The sequence below is a fragment of the Hippocampus guttulatus genome, chromosome 2, assembly GCF_054856545.1.
Source record: "Hippocampus guttulatus isolate MCC_2025c chromosome 2, RoL_Hgut_1.0, whole genome shotgun sequence".
In the NCBI taxonomy this organism is placed as follows: domain Eukaryota; kingdom Metazoa; phylum Chordata; class Actinopteri; order Syngnathiformes; family Syngnathidae; genus Hippocampus; species Hippocampus guttulatus.
Genome location: NC_141262.1, coordinates 11,092,641 through 11,113,289, shown reverse-complemented (window position 1 = coordinate 11,113,289; position 20,649 = coordinate 11,092,641). Strand labels below are relative to the sequence as shown.

At 40.7% G+C, this 20,649-nt stretch overlaps 1 protein-coding gene across 1 annotated transcript; it reads left to right on the top strand.

The window, feature by feature from the left end:
• Positions 1 to 1,212: 1,212 nt before the first annotated feature.
• On the top strand, positions 1,213 to 19,504 carry clcf1 (cardiotrophin-like cytokine factor 1). The gene is made up of 3 exons (XM_086136426.1): positions 1,213 to 1,528; positions 12,058 to 12,212; positions 13,630 to 19,504. Exons 1-3 carry the CDS (start codon positions 1,513 to 1,515, stop codon positions 14,749 to 14,751), a joined length of 1,293 nt encoding a protein of 430 aa, XP_085992552.1. The 5' UTR covers positions 1,213 to 1,512; the 3' UTR covers positions 14,752 to 19,504.
• Positions 19,505 to 20,649: the final 1,145 nt, after the last annotated feature.

The following is a 20,649-nucleotide window of genomic DNA, read 5'->3' as shown; positions in this document are numbered from 1 at the left end:
ATTTGACACATGCAACAACTTCCGTGCAGCCCTTGTTTATAAAAAAATATCTTTTAATTTCTCGTTGTGCCAAAAACACGCACAAGTTATTTCCTTTCTCATATTTGTATAACTCTGACACATTAAGTACGTTGCGTTTTTTTAGGAGGTCTGTGTGTGGGCTGGCTTGTTTCCAGCATGATTATAATCAGTGCACATAATTTGTCCATCTTTGTAATGCAAACCGGCCAGCGTTAGAGCACACTTTGGGAATAAATATGGTAGTTTGCTGCGCGGGATAGGAGCATTTGAGGCCTCACCAAGAGCACATTTTGCAGTTCAATGAGAATGCAAGATGACTAAGACCTACAAAATCACTGTTGTGTGACAGCTAGTGAAAATCATTATACTTGTAAAGAAATGACCAGAAGCATTCAGAAAATGTAAACATTTCTGCGAAATGTATGGCAATAATTTTATCCTTGCATTGCTGTGACGTTGCAGCCTTGAAAAAAATTAATTAAATTTTCCCACATTATAGTCACTATTTAGAGCAGTGATTTCCAACCCGCAATTGATCATCAGGTGGGCTGCCGGGAAATAAAAAAAGTTCACTTAACCGGTCCGAAAATTATTATAGAAATAATTTGTCATCTACTGTAGGCTATTTAAGACGGGAAGAAGAATTAAATGCTCTTCCACCACATGTAGCAAGCATACTTAACCTGTGTATCCACTTTGTGTGACATTTTGTTTTCTGGTTTTCCTTGAGAATGTAAAATCCATCCTTTGGATAAACAACGGCTGTGAAAGTGCTTTTTTAGAATGTTTTAATGATGCGTGTGGTCATTATTTTTTGTCTAAAATGTAGATTTGTGCGTATTTGATCATGTCTTACATGTTGTTTTTGAACAGATTTATAAATCTGAACACTAATGAAAATGAGTGCGCGATTAATGCGCCCCTGAACATTTTGCAGCCGTCTCATTGGATTAATACTCGCAAATATTCTGAAACGGATTAAATAGGTGAAGAACGTAAGTGGCGCGGAGACATCAAACGATCACAAGTCAGCGTGCGTGGAGGCTGCGATGACGCGTACGTGCGTGGAGACGCAGATGAGTTGAGACAAGTCCCGTGGTTCCGGGGCGAGCAGTGATGCGTCAAACCGGTGAATCAGCCATAAGGATTAAAAAGAAGAAGAAAGTCGGGATTCAGAAATGGGAAAGAGGGGATGAAAGGAGGAGAAGGAAGAGGAGGAGGAGCGGGGAGGAGGAAGAAACTACAAAAAGCCTTCGTCGCCTCGGAGAGTGTCACACCGATCACAGAAGTCCGAGCAGATGCTCCATCCTGACGAGCAGCTTCTTCAGAACATCTAACATCACCTGCTTTGGACCTCCTCATCGTTCGCAACCTTTGCTTCAAAGGTGAAGGGGGGGACAAAATGAGCGAGAGAGCACCTTGAAAGGTTCCACAGCTGATTGATGAACTCCTGAGCACTGAAGGGAAATAAAAGAATTTGGAGTGAGGAAAATGACATTTTACATCGGTAAGTACAGACCTGGAACCATTTCAAAACTATTTCAAAAGTCTTTTTTCCCCTCCTTGTATTTGTGTGGAGGTATGCCTTCATATTTGAAACCTGTCTTCTCGATAATAGAATATTAGGAACTCATATTTTATACAGAAATGTTCATTTTGGTCTGTTTTAACAAAATTGCCGACGTTATTTAGGAGCAATATTCAAAAAGAAGGAAAAACACAAGCACAAATGCAACACAAGAGTCCCGTTGCCTCGATTAACCCTTTGTGGATTACTATGACTTGCATGACTACAAATCAACACAGACATAAAGAAGAAGCACAATTTTTAGCAAGCAGATTGGTATTTTCTTTGATATTCTAAAACCGACAAAGAAAATTACAATCATTGTGAAGAGCTGTGAAATTTTCAGTGTTGTACACTTTATCATGGGGAACCCTTTAGTGTGTAAAATTATTATTATTTTTTGCTTTCCTCACCATTATCCTAAATTGACTCTTGATCAGAAAATTACTCCAAAATAGTCAAAAGACAGAAAAGGAAAAAAAAAGTGAAGTTTAAGTAAAATATTCACAATTTGTTCAACAAGTTCAACTAAAATGAGTTATTCTTTGAAGAAATAAAATAAAAACATGCCAGTCAATGAGTGATAATACTCATTTTGCACAGAGCGAGGAGAACAAAGGGTTGACTCGATATGAGTTTTTAGCCCTTGTGAATTCCCTTTAAAATGAAGATAAAGGTTTTGGGGTCATGCACAGCAAGCTTTAAGCGCCTGTCTCTTTGGCTGTCACCGATATGTGAAAGTACAGGATTCATGTTAGTCACACACACGCGCGCACACACACATGCACGCACACACACACGTTCCCACTGATTCCCATTCGCTTTTAAACAAAAAGTCTGTCCTCGGGCGATTAAACAAACATAACATGCAGGCATAAACACAAAATGTATTATTGTGATGGTTGAGTGGATGAGTGTGTGAGTGCGCACAGGCGCGCGCGCGCACACACACACACACGCGCACACACACACACACGCACACACGCACACATGAAACAAAGAACAATTGAAAGATTGTGCAGAGAGGTTGGGTTCACGATGATATTTGATTGGCCTGCGTAGATATCAAGCAGCAACGGAGAGGTTAATTCCAAGCAGACTCCCCATTGACACAAGTCCACAGCACCCAGAGGGGAAGAGAGAGAGCAGTGGGGAAAAAGGGGGAACATATAAAATGAGTTGGTCACGCTTTGAACAGTTACACATGCTGTTTACATTTTTGCCAAATTAACATGGCCCCTCGGCGTAGAAAAAAAAACCTTACCACAACCCCCCTTTCAAATCCACTCCACCCCCCTTCTGTCTCTCCTACAACATTGTTGCAAGTCAACATACAGTAGGCTATACCACACGTTAAGTAGCTGTCACATGCTTTGGAGGGATCCTTTGAATTACTACACGAGAGAAGCAGAATTTTTGTGAAGAACGAACAAGGTGTCAGCTATCCTCTCACAATTTCATATAGACGGATGACACAATAAGCCGACTGTAACTCAGTTGGTGGTAAAAATGTCAAAGGAAAACATTCTTGCAGAGCTGTCGTGAAAGCGCTATATAAACCAAGACGCATTGTATTGTTTTATCAATTAACAGATTCACTGTTTCCTTTAGAATGCAGCAAAAGGGCACAAACGGGGGGGGGGGGGGCCATACAAACGTTTCCCAGTTGCTTGTCTTCCAAAACATTGTCGTAATTACATTAATAAACAACATGAAGAAATTGATCTTGAAATTCTAAAGGTAAAAGTGGAATGTGTGAAATTTAAATGTGTAAATGACTTTCTATAGTCTTCTTTAAATGTATACATATTCACAGTTTTTGACATATTTGCAGAGTCTAACAAAGCAGGGGTGGGGATGTTATAAAATAAACAAATAAATAAATACATACATACATACATAGGTACATCAATACATAAAATCAAAAAACATGCAACCCACAAATGCTCCTAATAAAATGTGCTTTGAAGGCTGCATCATCCTCCACACCCTAAATTTAGGGCTAAATACTAAATACACGCACGCACACACACACACACACACACACGCACACACGCGCACACACACACACACACACACACACACACTCACAAAAGAAAATCCCCACCCATGCTTTTAAAGAAGGGGGGATGTGCATGGGGGTTGTCTGAAAAAGAGGAAGCAAGGAATGAAAGATGAGGATGAAGGCAACAAGTGGAGCCAATTAGTCAAAGGAAAACAGAGCAAAGGCAATTAGGCCGAAGCCATAGCCAAGTTTCACTTTTCATTAAGATTTTGGAAGCAATCCGGAAGGAGGGAAGGCAGAAATTGACAGGTTGTGTGAACTAAAGCGACTAACCATAGATTAGGGTTGGCGGGGTGAAAAGTGGCAAACAACACGGATGCTCATGTTTGACAGCATCTACTAAGGCACTGATGTTCAGAACCGTGCTAGTAAATCCATTGTGGGTGTTTGGAGCAGTGAAATGTACGTGACGCCACACGGCTTTGGTTATACGGATTATTCGGCCCGTGTGTGCGCGCGCGGATCTGCGCCGCCCTGGATGCATATGTGTGCGTCTATGCCTGCTCGTTTGTGTGTGTTGAGTTAGTGAAGGAATGCGCATTTGATTGGCTACAGGCTGCTCATAAATCTGACCTCTAACTGTACATGCACACACCGCACGCACAAAAACATACACACACTGACCGTGACCCCTCAACTGTCACCCTTCCGAACCTTTCCAGTGGCCTCACATGTGATGTAAAATTAGCCTTTAAAACGACACCACACTCAGGTGTCATGGCGTGACCTCGAACAAGTTCCTCCTGGTGTTTTTGTAACCATGACAACCAACCTATGACATTGCGCTAAACTCTAACCAAGTTCTAACAACGAGTCCTCGTGGGATTTGTGGGAATCGACTTTTGCGTTTTGACGTTGCAGATGAATAAGGTGCGAACGCAAAGTAAAAGGAGGGTGAGGTTGTGTTCTCACAAGTATTTTGTTCACGGTACACTTTCGGATGAAGTGCGACGGCCGATGTTCAACGCAGAACCAAATGACTTGCGGCATAAACTTGAGACGCCTTGTCCTGTCTGGCGAACTTGCGGGTGATCAAACCGCAATGGCACACATGTTAAAACTTTGATTCAGTGTTTCACCTCCCCTCTGATATTTTATTTCATTTCTACTCAGATGTGCCGCAGAATTCACCAGTTTATGCAATTATCCAATCGATACCTGCAACACAGTGATCTAAAGAACATGTAAATGCTCTTTTCCAAGATGGCAGCAGGTACAATTACCTGGGGTCCTCATCATTGTTGAAGTCAATTGTTTATATCATTTGTGTGTCTGGTTTTATCTGCTCTGGCCCACCCCTCAAATCACATGCCCCTTTATTAGTCCAAAAGTTGCTGTACATAACAATTTCAAGGCATTCATTGATTTGTAATTATTATTTTTAAACAATAGGCTGTGTGCTGACTGAATCATCCTGAATCGTCATGGCAGTATTGACTATTTTTTTAAAAGGATATCTCCTTCAGATGCATCCTCTCATTTTCACGGGGGTGTTTTCAATCCGTACATAAAAGATTCATTGATTAAACAACAACAACAACAACAACAACTAATAATAATAATAACGAATCAAAGTTAATCCAAACACACGACAGGCCCAATGTGTTTGCCTTTTGTTACATTTTTGTTTGCTCATGTGACATTGCAAAATGTGTACCTTGGCTCAATAAAATTTCGAAAACTCTGAACTATATATTACAGTTCCCCCAGAAGTAACATGTGAATGCCAAAATTAAGAAATGAGTTGATGATGATAAACTTTGGTTCATAAAACAGCAGATAATAACTCTAATAATTATATATAATAAAATAAAACAAATAACAGCAACAGGGGTAATTTAGCTCTTAGATAATTGAATATACGGTAACTCATTTCCAGATCACATTTGGTCCCACTAAGAAAGAGAAAAAAGTTTGCGCAAGCTCAAAGTCAAATTTTCAGTTCAGCGTCCTCGCTTCAGTGTCAAAAACAACAATGAATCACATCAAGACATTTGACACAGTTTGTCCACACTGTTCAGATTAGTATGATTACATTTGCATGTCATTAATTTTGCCCCAAATCGAATGCGTCGTGATGTGTTGTTTTATTTTGCTACGGTGTTACTTTATGCATCAAAATCATATTGTGCTATATTACTATTATGCAGCATTCTTGAATTGCTCTGATCCAACCAATGAAATGGAAAGAAACACAAGCATATCGTGCAATGTCACAATAACAGCATTGATTACTTTAATATTGTGAGTGAAAGTTGTTTGCCTTCATCGTGACATCAGTGCTGACATAATTTCCGAGTGAGGAAAATAGTCCTAAATTTGCAGACACGACGAGGGAGAAAAAGCTCAGCCGTCCGCACGGAGCCTCACGGTTTCTGCTTTGAATGGTTGTAAACATATCGAGTGATGGCCCCACTTCAATGGGGGTGCGTCAAATGAGGGCAAGGATGATAAAAGTCAGAAGATAATTGATGGTGATGCGTGCCAGTTGGTTTGATTGTTTGTCTCGGCATTTGTATGATCACGACATCAAAAGCGGCTCCTCTTTCGCTAATGGATTTCTTTCACTTTGATATTACAACACAACAAATCTGGAGAAAAAAAAACTTCAAAGACAATGTATCTGCTGTCAATGAGGGAATCAACGCTCACTCGCACTGGGTCGGTAACCCTTGGGTAACCCTTATCCTTTCATGCACAATCCGGTGAAAAGACTGTTATTTATTGTGTTTCCATTTATGAGTTTTGGCACGTTTACTCCATGTACAAAGTCACGTTGACTCAGCATCAGCGGTGAGAAGATGATGCCACTTTTCTTGTGTTTTATCCATAAGACAGTGTTGTGATCCAACGGCAGTATTAACGTGGATGAGCTGCTTCCGAATCCTGACAGAGCACTGCTTTTATGGAGTGTCTCCCTGACTTCATGTTCCTGCCGCTTCCCTCGTTGCATTCCAGAAAACGGGGAACGTCTGAAGTTTCTGACCTCCGACTAGTAAAAATGCACAAGAACGCCGCTCAGTAACAATGGCGATATCCAAAAAGTTGAAAACTTCAGAACACTATATAGACTACGTACAGCATATAGTTTTGCCATTTAGCATTAAATACAGCAAATGGCAACATATGTTCTGTATTCTCAAACAAAGCAAATCGCTGCGCTTATCAAGGTCCCCGTGTTTTTTTTCACATGAGTGGAATGTGAGGTCGGATCTTATAATTTTTCTGACATCTGTAAAGCCTGTAATACAGCATCTTCCAAGATTTTATAAGAACCTATTTGTGTTATTTAGCGTGGAGTAATGATTCTCAAAGTGCCAAAGTGTTGGTCTAGTGCCACAAGGGGCAAGCGGGCTCTGTTTTGTCATGCCAAAGTAGAGTTCAACTGTATTTAACTTAATACAAAAAAATAATTCCTTGAGATACAAATTAAATTCATTAAGTGGCCATTCTTGGAACAGGAATCTGTTCAATTTATCTTTCATTTCTTAAAAATGTTTTTAATGAATGGAACTGCAATTAGTCCATTCTATCCTCCACCCAAAACAACTTAAATATTTGTCAAAGCACTCTGCAATACTATGATTCATACAAACATAAAATGTAACAGTTGTTGCGAACATTTTTTGCTTCAATTTAATGGACATTGTGTTTCTTGGGGTTATATAATACTGACATAAGGTTATACATGGAGAAGGTCACTAATCAGTCAGCTGCAGTAATGGTCGTGGTCCATCATAGAGGATAAAGAATATGTATGAATTTTGTTAAATTGTCTGTCAACATGTGTTGCCCCACTCTTTGTGGTGTAATATCAGTTGCTTTATTAAGGGTTATAACACTGAAGCTATTCATTGGCCAGTCTAAGGTGTTTGCAATTTTTTGTTAGCATTTTGCTCAACTAGTTTGTGGTTGTTTTAAATACAAGTGGAATTCTATTTGTTTTATGTTTAGTTTGACTAAACCTCAACTGAGCGTGGCAATAAAGTGCTTGTGGCCTTGTTTTCGAAAAATTGGGCTATCGTTCAAATTGCTGCTTGCTGGGAAGTGAGTTTAGTTATGTTGAGCACTTGTATCTCAAATTCAAAGCTAAACGATGGCTTGTATCGCCAAAATCTCGTAAAGCGGGTCACTCGTTTCAAGGTACCACAGTTCATTTGAATTGAATTTTGAATAAGTGTTGGTTTTATTTACAATTTTCCCACTGTTAAGGAGGCTTGTTAGGGTTCAAAAAGTGCATGTCCAGTGTAGCAGTTATGAATTTAATTAATTTTTTTTCGGAATAAAACCTCTTTTTTATGAACACTTTTCAGCTTACTATACCAGAGCGTGCTGAAGTTTTCTTGTTATGTTGCCCAGTCCAGCGGTTGTGTTTTGTTGTTGTTTGTTTGTTTGTTCTCATATAAAAAAAAAAAAGACCATCGCCAAAAGGCAGTTCATATGTGCACAATGTGGGGACGCGCCAATGTGTGTTGCTATAATGCAGTTGTCCCAGAGAGAATGTTCTGGTTGGTGCCCTGAAAAGAAGGTGCTTCCACTCTCCACCAGGTACATGCATGCAGCCTCAAGCCTGCGGCTCTCACCTTGAAGTCTGGCCTTACGCCAGCTCTAATGAAGTCACTCATTATAACATTATATAACAACAACACAGAGCTGGCTTTTACGGTATGTTAGTTATGCGCACTTGTACAAAACAGTTTTAACCATGGTGGAGGAGGAGGCTTGGCAAAATGAAAATGAACACCCCCCAAAAAATATCGTAATGACGATGAACCATGACCATCACGGACAGAACACTTCGGGCACTTTGTGTACCTTCCTCTGCATGGGACTCTTTCCAAGCCAGTTTTTCCTCTGTAAAAGTGATCCATTTTGTTCCATCATGTGTGGATGCTAATGGGTGTTCCACAGGAGGAACCTCCGTGTGACTTGATGGTCTTCAAACGGTCACATGTGGCACAAAGATGTTTATTGCTCCTGACAGGTGGCAGGGTTTTGTGGGATGAGGCCATCTGAGCAGGTTCTGCCGGCTCACGGGCGTTGTTGTAGTTGACTTATTTTAAGGTGTGTGTGTGTGGGAGCGGCCCGGGACTACCGACGAGTTTTCCAAAATATTCCTTGGAGACACTTTGATGTGGGCGACCGGAGGCTCAACGGGTAGTGTTACAAGTGATCAGCCCTTATTATGTTGCCGCATGTAGTAGTTCTTCGTCAGACTAATTACAAAATATCCATCACTCAATTTGTCGAAAGCAGTGGTTGCGCAACCTTTTACAGCAAGTATGACCTGAAAAAATACTTAAATAACTATCATAAACCGAAATTAAAATACAGTAGGTCTATAAGTGTTCATTAAAAACAAGAATGAGGTAAATACATAAATAAATAAAAATGAAAAAAAGAGAGACTTTTAGTATGACTATAAACCACTGAAACATTATGCACAGTTTGAACCTTAACACTGCGCTTCAATACGGGAAAATCAAACATGCACTTCCATAATGAATCCATTAAAATGTATTGCCAAAAATTGTATGTGTCAGAATTAATGTATAAAACATTTATTCACTTTTGTATAAAACATAAACATTTGTATAAAAATAGACAGTTGTAAAAGATTAAATGCAAATGTGCTGAACTTAAAAATTAAATACAGCTGAAGTGTACTCTTTCATATATCACGCTGGAAGTGATCCTCGTCAACTTTACATACTTGTGTTAAAAGTTTATTTGTGGAGTATGTAGTAGCCATGTTAACGTTGATTCCTTGAATAATTGTATTGATAACTAGTATTATATACGATTCCAAATGAGACTTGATTGACTTTGAAGTGAATTCATTGCTCATCAGTAAGAGTACATGTTGCGTGGGCTAATTAGTTCTTTGTGTAAATCATTTCCATTTCAGTTTGGCTCACTCACAAATGAAGTTCGAATCCATGTGAAAGAACATATCATTGGATATTGGATGTTGGAGGCATCACTCAAAAGCACATTGAGTTGCCCTGTGTATGAAATGTGCTCTATTAATAAAACTGCTTGTCTTACTCCCTCAAAATTAAACATGGACTTTCATTCATCTTTCATCTTCTTGTCAGATTGTCCCCCACATTACTTTGTCAGCTAACCACAAATATATCATGTATCAAATTAAGATGACAAAACAATTACAGTGTGTGGAACTGGTTGACAAGAAAATGTGTTAAACTGTACTATATAATTAAATGACAGTGCAAACTACAACCATAGAAAACAATTAATCAATCAATTAATACCGCTCTGTTCATGAATTCTGAGCATTATTATCTTTGTAATTGTTTCAATATCTTGTGTAACCTACTGAATATTTGATTTTCCGAACATAATAAAAATGTGCTAACACACCTGCAATAACATGCATCTTCATTTTAATTTAGAATAGAATAGAAAGCCTTTATTCTCATTGCATGGCGAAGATACATCAGAATTGGGGCAAAACTACAAGTTTGTGCACTCAAGAATAAACATTTGAATAAAAATAAAATAAAATATAATTTACTGTTAAAACTACAATAAAAATACTTCCACTTAATTGTTGTATAGTTTTTTTAAATGCTTTTTTAAAAATAAAACTCATTACAGCTCTCCAGAACAAGAGAGCATTTCTTGTTAATAAAATCATAGCTGGCATTGAAAGAATTGAATATGACCTTACTCGGCCGCTATGACAGAACCATGAGGGCTGTGAGGGGAAAAAGGGCCAGAGAATGGGGACCAGCCGGGCTGAAGGGGAAGCAGGGAGAGGTAACAGGGTGGAACAACAAAGGGCGAGTATGGTGGCTCAAACGGGAAGCCTCAGGTGTGTCAGTCTGACCAAGATTGACAGGGTTGCGAAAATCGTTGTTAAACAGTGGCATGTTTCGACCATAATTACATACATGAATCACCGCCTGCTGTGTCATGTGGTGCGAGAGAAGCAGTTTGCAAAGGCATGACAGAACGAATATGTTCGTGTGTGAGTGTGAGTGTGAGTGTGCGTGTGTGTGTGCGTGTGTGTGTGTGCGTGTGTGTGTGTGTGTGTGTGTGTGAGAGAGTGAGTGAAAGCAGCATTATTAGAGGCCAGCGAACATGCGGTCCCTTTTTGTTGAAAACCATCTTTCAGCTTCAATTTTCTCTGTTTGAAACCAGAGTTAGAAGCAGTGCAGAGTTTTCCGTGTCCCCTCAGAAGCACACACATGCACGCGCACCAATTACATTACACAGTGGTACCTCGAGTTGCAAGTTTCATGTGTTCCAAGACCAAGCTCCTCACTCAATGTACTCATCCTTTACTACAGTAGTATGTACTATCAAAACATTTTTTCTCATTAAAATGAATGGAAGTGACATGTACTCATTCCAGACACCACCCCCCCCACCCCCAAACTCCCTCAAAAAATAGCACTGTACTGCATATAAACATGACAAAACTTAATAAAAGAGAATGCCAAAAATCAACTGTTGTGATTACAGTACGTAATGTAGCATTTGTGTGTTAGATGTATGCACGGCCGAGTGACAAGCATCAGGGTCGGTGTCAGATTGGCTGTGTTCAATTCAGCTCGATACAAGTGTGCTCATTTTGTATTAGTATGTTAGACAATTGGTCCCATTCCAAAACTGTGGCTCTCCATGCCCACATATAAGGGCATTAACATACCAAAGTTGCACCTATATTTATGTCACTCAGGTCGCGATCGAAAAAATCGACCAAGCAACGGCTCGTAACTTGAAAAACTCATCAATTGGGACACCCGGAAGTCGAGTATACCACTGTACATATTCAAAGTAATGTGAAGCACATCCACATATTGGAAATACATTTTTTGACTCTACAAATGTCCTGCAAACTACACATGACCTCCAAAAACTAAACTTGTATAAAAGCATTCATCGTCAATGCTCTTTTGTTTTTCTTTTGTTCTTTTGTTATTTTTTTCAAAACATATACGAGCACGTGCGTATCCGTGTGTGAACATGGAAGCCATTCACCCGACCGTCCCGAGCTACTAAGTGAGGTTTTATTTGAAGCTAGTGTAAACCTCTGAACGCCAGAGAGCCCAAAATAAGAATGGAAATGGAAAAAGCTTTTTTGGCAGTGTTAAATGAGCGCACTGGCAGTATGTAAACAGACAAGGGCATTGCCATAGAGACAAAGAATTACACCGGAATATTGTAACAGAGGGGGGAAAAAATACTTTAAACAATGAAGAAGCAGTAACTGAAGCAAAGTTTGGAATTTGTCACAGGGGGTCATTTCTGGGGCTGTGGAATCATATCATCTATGTTGTGATTATGAAAACCTCTGCAATTTGTCAATTGTTAACTACCAAAGCGGTTGCCGTTGGAACATTTGGAATCATTTTTGAGTGTGCTGTCTTTACAGTTCATCAAATCCACCTTGTGCTCTTAATGTCTGCTGCCATGGTCGCCGTCGTGGGTTCATCCCACAGCTTGGCCAGTGAGAGGAGTTCAATAGAGAGCACGTATGAGCTCACCAAATTTCTGGAATACCAGCTCAAGGAAATCAAAGACGTCTACGTGAGTTTTATTTTGGTCATTTTATCCATGTGATTTGTTGGTTTATTTGTGTGCTGTCTATTACCTGTTACCTGTCTATCGTTTTTGAAATATAAAGATTAGATATAGGTATCGCTGCACTCAAATTGATTTAACCCTCTGCAAATCTCTGTTGCTCGCTTTCAAATATTTATAAATGTCCAAATTACAAAAGCATAGCATTTTAAATAGTTGAACAGCCCTCTCGATACCTCTGCGTCCCGCGTCCTAGACGCGTAATTTTCCCACCAGACGCACAGTTCCAAATAATGGACATTTTTGGGAAATTTCTCAGTCAACCCCCCCCCCCCCCCCAAAAAAAAAACTTCGGTAAATATTTTTTCCAGCAACGATGGCAGTTTGATAATGGCCGCCATTGTTGTTTTGATCTCGCGTTAAGTAATCTCGTGTGACGAGATTGGCGAGCTCGGCCGTCACCTTGTGGAAAGCAGACGATTGCCAAGTTGTGTAACGTTAAAACAAGTGTTGCGAAAGTTTGGAGAAGCAGCTAAAGTTGGATAGTTTTTTGTAATAATAAGTTGACTTTGAGAAAGCTTTGCATCATTGGAAGCAGAGTAAAGAGAGGAGAATTTATGAACTCAAAGACTGAAACATGGGATGAAATAAGAACCTATTTCTCAGCAAATCTTGTATGCCTGAATTATTTACATTTTTGCAGCATTTGTTTATAAGAAATAAACCTATTATCAATGTATATTGTTGTTGTTTGTGTTGTTATCATATGCAATTGAATAAGTAGACCATTTCAGAATTCGAAATTTGGGATTCTCTAAATGCATGATGTGACTCATACTTTTCACATCAGCGAGTTCCTGGGACTCGCAGAGCTCAAACTGTAAAATTATCACTGGTTGAACTCAACCGAGATTACCATTTTGTAAATACGCTATTTGTATATTAATAATTTTCAGTGACTCCGTCAGTATTCCTTTGTAAATGCTGAAATGAAAATGTCTGAGATGTATTCGCACATACATGGGAAGAAACGCAACACAGAAAATCACATTTGAACTTTTAATCATTTTACCACGTGAATTCTACAGACCATTGTTACTTCTGGGGGATTACTCATGGGAATTATTTTGAGTTTGACAGAGATTTATTGTCATCAAATACCTTTGTGCCATTTCTGTGTCAGTTTATATTATTTGTAATAGTTTAAGCAGATATGTCAAGGTTGTGTTAGCGTTATTTCAAACATTTACTGCGCATATGTGTTTCTCAGACAATGGAAGCATTTTGTTTTTGGTGACCCTCCTGTGGGTCTTGTTCATAGCAGGTCTGCACATCTGTTTGGTTCTGCTTAATGTGCTTGACAAGATCTCAAATTCTTGCAATTCAACATGGACCTTGCGTGCTTGTGTCTCTGCCCCCATAGTTGACGTACCTCGGCCCCCCGTTCAACGATAAAGACTTTTCACCGCCAAGGCCCAATAGCACGGCTCTCTCCCTGCCCAGCGCCGCCACCCGTCTGGAGCTGTGGCACGGCCTGGAGAACCAGGCCCGCCTGGCTCAGAACCAGAGGGCCTACTCAGTCCTGTTGGCGGCCGTTAGAGATCTGGCCCGCTCCACAGTCTGCCCCTCCCTCAAGACCTCTCTGCTGCATTTCTGCACGGGCCTGGATGGCCTTTTGGGCTCCATATCGGCGCTGATGACCACTCTGGGCTATGCCCTTCCTGAAAGGAAATCCGGTGAGCTTCAGCGGCGGTTGGAGGGAGATAGCCCAAAGCCGCTGATCAGCAGCAGCTCGTACAGGTCCAGAACCAGGACGAGGACAGGGAGACGGGGGCGAGGGGAGAGGGAGGGTGGCCTCAACGTGGATGTTAAGCGAGGGAAAGCGAGGAGGCGACCGGAGGCGCCTGCCGACAGAGGAGGGAGCAGCGGGTTGAGGGAAAAGGTGAAACGAGAGAAGAGGAGAGGGAGGCGGGAAGAAACGGATGCCTGGAAGTGGGCCTGGGAAGAGGAGGAGCGAGTGGTAGGTACGAGGAGATGGGGGAGGAGCTTGTTGAGTGTCGGTGAGGATCCAGAGGCAGAAGAGAGGCAGCCTGATTCCACCATCGTTGCCCAGGCAGGGGAAGGATACAGCTACAACCTTGACTTCCATTACACGGACACGCTCAGGAAGGAGGACGGCGTCATCGTGGATGGAAGGAAAAGCTTCTTTATGGACTTCTCCTCGTCCCATCATCGACGTCGGTCTCCTCGCTCCCTCCTCCCCCCTACGCTGCACCCGTCTCCATCCACCCTCTCTCTTCTCTACCAGCTCAGGCCAGGCGAGGAGCACGGGCTCGTCCCCACATCCCCAACACTGTCCTTACACGGAGGCCCCTCGCTTCTCTCCTCCGCCTCGTCATCGTCCTCCGTGCTCCTCTCTGTACGGCCAGCCATTAGCGACTTTGCCAGGAAGGTGGAAGGCTTTTGGATACTGCGTGAGTTGCAGAGCTGGTTGTGGCGTTCAGCAAAGGACTTTAACCGCCTCAAGAGGAGACTGAGAGGTTGAGAAGATGCGAAACAAAACAATAAACACACACAATGGGCAGTGTGAACATTGACAGTATTTGCACTCGGGATGAACATTGACTCCATTTCTTTGATTGACAATGGGGGAAAATCAGCAATCAGTGAATCAAATACTTATTTAAAAAAATAAAAAATAAAGCCGGCTGTACCGTGCGCAAGCTGTTAGCACATCCGCCTCAGTGTTGAGGTTGAGAGTTCAAATGTGGGCTGTGGTCTGTCTTAGCACGTTCTTCAACTCTTGTTCCCACATTCCAGTAAGTTCATTGAAGTCTCTTAATTGTCCTTAGGTATGAATGGCTGTCTTGTTTCTTTGCCTTGCAATTGGCTGACGAACAGCTCAGGGTGTGCCCCACCTCTGACCAAAAGTCACCTGGGATGGGCTCCATGTCGGTCTTCTTTGTACTGCAAACTACACTGACAAAAAATATTTGTTGAATTCATTAAATCCAACTAAATGAACTTTGTTACGTCAAGTCGTCGCACAAAAAAAAAATAAAATTAAATCATCTGGATCCAGATTTTTTAATTATGTTTTTTTTTTTGTGCAACCTCTTGATGAAATAAAAGGTATTCAATTCAACACACTTTTTTTCGGTGTAGTTGCTAGTTCCTAGCATTGTTAAATCACACAAATCAACGAGCAATTCTACACGAGCAAACAAATACTTAACGGACTATGAATACGTCATTCTGCCCATTGACTCGACTGCGAAGCCTTTAAAAAACACATTCATGCTGAACGTTATTCAATATCCAGCTTTAGGTCCATGTACTAGTGTGCCTTTTGTCCTCACTAGCAAGGCTACTCAGCGCACCAGAAGAATGACCGTCTTACTCAGTATGTCGTTTTTACACTACTAGTGCCGACTAATATGCCATTAAACCTTACTCGTGAACTACACAGAAAAAAATTGGTAGTTGAATTTACTTTTGAGGAATTACTCATTTTTTAAGGAAACGCATAGTCCATTTAAAAATAGATCTGCATTCAGATGATTTTATTTTGTGCAATCGCTTGACGAAATAAAATATAGTAAACACAGTCTGACATTTTTTTCAGTGTACTCGACTGTGCTTCACTGGTTACAGTATTATGGTCAACTAGAGGACCTATGACACAAACTACTGTAGTAGCCTGATGGACTCTGACAGCAGCACCACGTTGTGTGGAGTGAATTGGCTCAATTTTATTTTGTCAAGTGGTTGCATGAAATAAAATACCATTTTAATATAGTAATTTTGCCTCACTAGCTACATATAGTTGTCCTACCAGTATGTCAAAGTTGTCCTACTGGTGTGAAGAAATAGTCAAACAGTCGTGGAAAAAAAACATTAGAAATAAGACATCATTGTACGACTGTACTCTAGTCGTTTTACTCGTGCACCGAATTGTCTTTTGGGATATCAGCTTTATGGAAAGCTCTCTGAGCAGTTATTCGATAGCCTTCATAACCAGTTTAAAGTCTATGAACTAGCATGTCATTTGTCCTCATTAGTAAGACAGATTTGGCATACTAGTAGGACAACTCCATTTTACTAGTGAGGAAAATCTGTGCACACTAAAGTTGTCCTACTTTGGAGCAGAAATGTCACGCAGTAATGGAAGACAGAAGAGGAGAAACATGTGTGTAATAAGACACAGTCATTCTTCTTGTGCACCCTCATCTTTCTACTAGTGCAATAAGTTGTCTTATTAATGGGGACTAGTACATGAACCTTAAGATTGTTATCAAGGATATCGAATAAATGCTCAGATGCCAGAGTGCCATAAGCGCATTTGTTCATTTCATACGGGAATGGGAGAATGAGGGTCATTTGGCAAGTCACCACACACACACACACACACGTGCACACACACACACACACACACACACGCACGCACACACACGCACACACACACACAATCACTTGCACTGTCGCACACATTCTGAGACTGGCCTGAATTACCGGACTTCATGGCTCGTAGATCACCAGCAATACTGCTGCAGGTGGTTACACACACGCACACACTCGTGCGAACAAAGTCACACACTTGAGGGTCAGCTGAGTGACAGTGCAGCCATTGAGCAAAAGCAGATTCAGTCACACAACTTGTGTGAATCAGCAAACATTCATCAGAAATGTTATGAATGGGGAGTAGACAAAAGGAGTGCGGTGGGAGAGGAGACGGAAGAAACCGCCGGATGGGTGAACAGGTCGCAGACGAAGGGGCAGAAGAGAAGAAGAAAACGAGATGAGTCAGTGGAAGAGTGCTGGAAAGAATGGCCAGATTGGAGAGCAATGCTGAGTAAGCACAAGTCGGCTGGTCAGTTACAGTAACTGTACAACAGCACTCTATACTATAACCAGACACTGGCGGTACCACACTCACACATGCGCGCGCGCACACACACACACACACACACACACACACACACACACACACATAGTGGATCCTCAAAGATTGAACATAATCCATTTTGGCAGGCTTCGTGAATTTAGAATCCAGGTTTAGCATAGAAACTATTACAGATTGATGTAATATATGTAAGCACAAAACTGCCAAAATTGTACCAACATGTTTTTTGTCTAATTTTAACATTAACTGTCATACAAAAGCAAAAATAACGAACAATAAAAACATTCTTAAGCTTAGCTTGCATAACAAGTGATAGACATAGTGACATGGAGGCATAAGGACATAATTACTTGTGCCGACTCTCCATTGTACATCTTTTATTATTGTCATCAATTTAGCCATATTTTACTGAGCAGGCCAGAACACAGTTGTTTGTTTGATTCTTCACTTCGATGTTGCAGAATGTTCCGTTCCCACTTCGATGGCTTTTTTTTTTTTTTTTTTTGCCATCACTACCACTGGTATCCTTCGGTGGTGGTGTCAGACTAAAAATATACAATTAGACGTGTTTGACTTGAGAGGTTCCACTGAACTTTAGTTTGCCGTAACACACATCATCCACCATGCTCTTTTCTTCACGCATTCACTTCATGGAAGAAAAACAATATACTGTTATTGTTCAAAGTCAATTCTTTTCATTTCTTGGGGTTCAGAACACCAGTTCCGCAAACAAGAAAATAAAAAAATAAAAAATAAGACCAAGACAAATAAAGAGCCACCCGAAACAGTTCTAATGAGAATTAGAAAGGAATCACATAAAATGCATCTATATTACTTTCCACCATATGAACAATTTTTCAAAAAACCCCTGCAGTGACATACTTACAAAAAGGCTCCTCAGTTCAAAGTTACAAACATGTCCAATGCTCAAATAAAACACGGTATTTTGCAATAAACATGTTGCTTACAGTCGGTTTATATATTTTTCCCTGCAAATAAATGCTGTGAATGTCAATGTTTGTACAGTATCTGGGATTTAGGGGTTGTGTTGTAATTTTATTGAATTAAAAACATATATATTGTTTTATTGGTCAGACACCTATAAGTACCGGTAGCTAAATCACAAAAAGTCATCATTTTGCAGTGGTCTCAGATTTTCCTTTTCCAGAAGGTGTATGTCATTGAGGGTTACATTTAGGGATCGTTTTTGAACGATTCTGTAAGTCAAAACCAAAAAAAAAATTCCAGATAACCGAGAAAATATGACAGCTGCCAACAAATTCCACCACGTTTGTGTAAAATGCAACAAAATCATTGCGAGAACAGGTTCCAGCACGAATCCAACACGGTGCAAACATCCCGCTCCGTTATTTCTCGGATCGTTTTACGGTCATCAAGTGAGACATTTTCATTGGCTGGAGGAACATTAGGACTCGCCAAACACATGTGATCCAAAAGAACTACAACAACGCAGCCTGATGGAAGTTATATCTAATACGTGAGCAGGAGGAACTGGATGCTCCACTATAAATCTGAACCACCGCTATGGTTCTTGAAAACCTCTCTTCTCACCTGTAAATCCTCTCTGTGACTGCCTCTGCACGGCAGAGTGTCATGCACGTGTGGATTTGGGCCTCCCCAGTAGATTCGAGAGTAAAGGACGGATTGCAAGGGGAGCAGGATGCACTGTCATCTATCGGAAATAAAAAATGGACAGCAGTTGGGTTTTGGAGAACATTTGCACCAGCGTTTGGTGTGCAGAAGGCAAAGTTTGACGAAAAAAGGACACAGGCCTTGCCCTCAGGAGCCGGCATGTCACACCCTCATCTGTGTATGCATCTGTGTATGTTTGGGACTCACATGTGAAAGTGATTATTTATGGTTTTTTTAAAACCTCTTGATTGTTTTGTTTTGTTTCCCTGGACACAATCTATGATTTATTTTCCAGCGTGTCTTAACAATGTGGCTTAAGGTTATGAGACAAAAGTCTTGGGCCATCATTAGATTTGTTGTTTTAGTAATGTTGTCATGACCACTAAACACGTTTTGTTATTAGGACAGAATCAGAAAGCACAGCACAAAGAATTGTATGGCACGATGTAAAGTAAATAAAATGTACATCATTACTAATAATATGAGGGATGATGTTAGCTTTTATTTTGTGACATGTCCGTAAATAAGACAAAATCTGTTAAAGCAAATTTCAAATGAATGTAAATCCGACTGCAAATAATGACAGTTCCCACTATTGTGATGCATGTCAAAATCACTGTTTCACAATGAAACAAGAAAGCCAGGGGTGGCCCCAAGACATTTGAACAGTACCTTATTGTATTTATTAAGAGATGTTTATTTATTTTTATCCAGTGTGGAAAATACTGTATTGAAATCTCAACAGAGAATAAATATGAGCTTTTGTACACAATGTGCTGTTATTGATCATTGGGTAAACAATTTTACATATGTTTTCAGGTGATGGGCAAAGTTTGAGCTGTTGTCTGGAAACAAAAGCCAGTGCTGACTCCACCGCCCACCTAAAAAAAGGCAAAGAAAGGTCTGGCTATGCCACACTGTCTTTGTCTGCTCGGGTGAAAATTTACGATCTTTTCCCCTTTTCATCTTTCGTACCGCATCATTCCTCCTCCCACTTTTATCTCACGATCTCAAGAAGCTCCTCTTCCCGCCAAACATCCCTCTGACCTGTGACAGCAGGGATTGACGTCAGCGCAGGTACAAACTCACCCTTTGTGGGTCCCACCGGGCGCCACTGCGTCTTGTTAACTAAAATCAACTCCGCAAATTGTTTTGGAGCAAACAAGTTGCCTGGTTATTGGTGTGCTAAATAATAACATTGTTTCCAAGCATGTCAATAATTTATATTTCCAATTTAGATTACTTCTTTATCCTCGAAAAAATACAAGTTGTGTTTTTTTTACAGTGTAGCTCTTGATTATGTCTTGTATTGGTGGGTTGTATAGTTGCGACGTGATGGTGGTGGTATAAAGAGGTGGTTTAGGTCCGGTAAATCCTCACTGAAGTCCCAGCTATCAAATCCACAGCCAGCCACTGCTTCAGGGTTAGCATGTGTTTGTTGTTTGTTTTGTTCATTATTTCGAGCCATGAATTCTCATGATGTCAAACAATGACAGCCTGTGATACCAAAAGAGGGTGCATTTCTGTGACAAATACAGCTATCCTTGTTCATTTGCAAAAATTCTAAAACTCACACAAAGGGCAGTTTCAGGAAATGTTTCCACAACACAACGGAAAAACACAGCTTGGTGATTTGTAAAGGCGCCTTTAAAAGCAGCATCAGCCGAGCAGGAAGTGACTTCTGCTGACACATTATCACACATTACTCATGAGTGAAAGTTGGGGATGTGGGGGGGGGCAGTGCTGACTGGGACATGACACGTACATGAAAACACGCTCTAGACATACGCTGTGTTTTTTACATTTAGTTAGCAATGAATGAGCGGCTGCCACCAGTCAACAAAGACACCCTTGTGTGCTCCTGTGTATGTGTGTGAGCATGTGTGT

Excerpts from the sequence above, each read along its gene's own strand:
- clcf1 (XM_086136426.1), top strand. Across the intron at positions 12,213-13,629 it reads AGGAAATCAAAGACGTCTAC|TTGACGTACCTCGGCCCCCC; the intron begins GTGAGTTTTATT and ends CTGCCCCCATAG.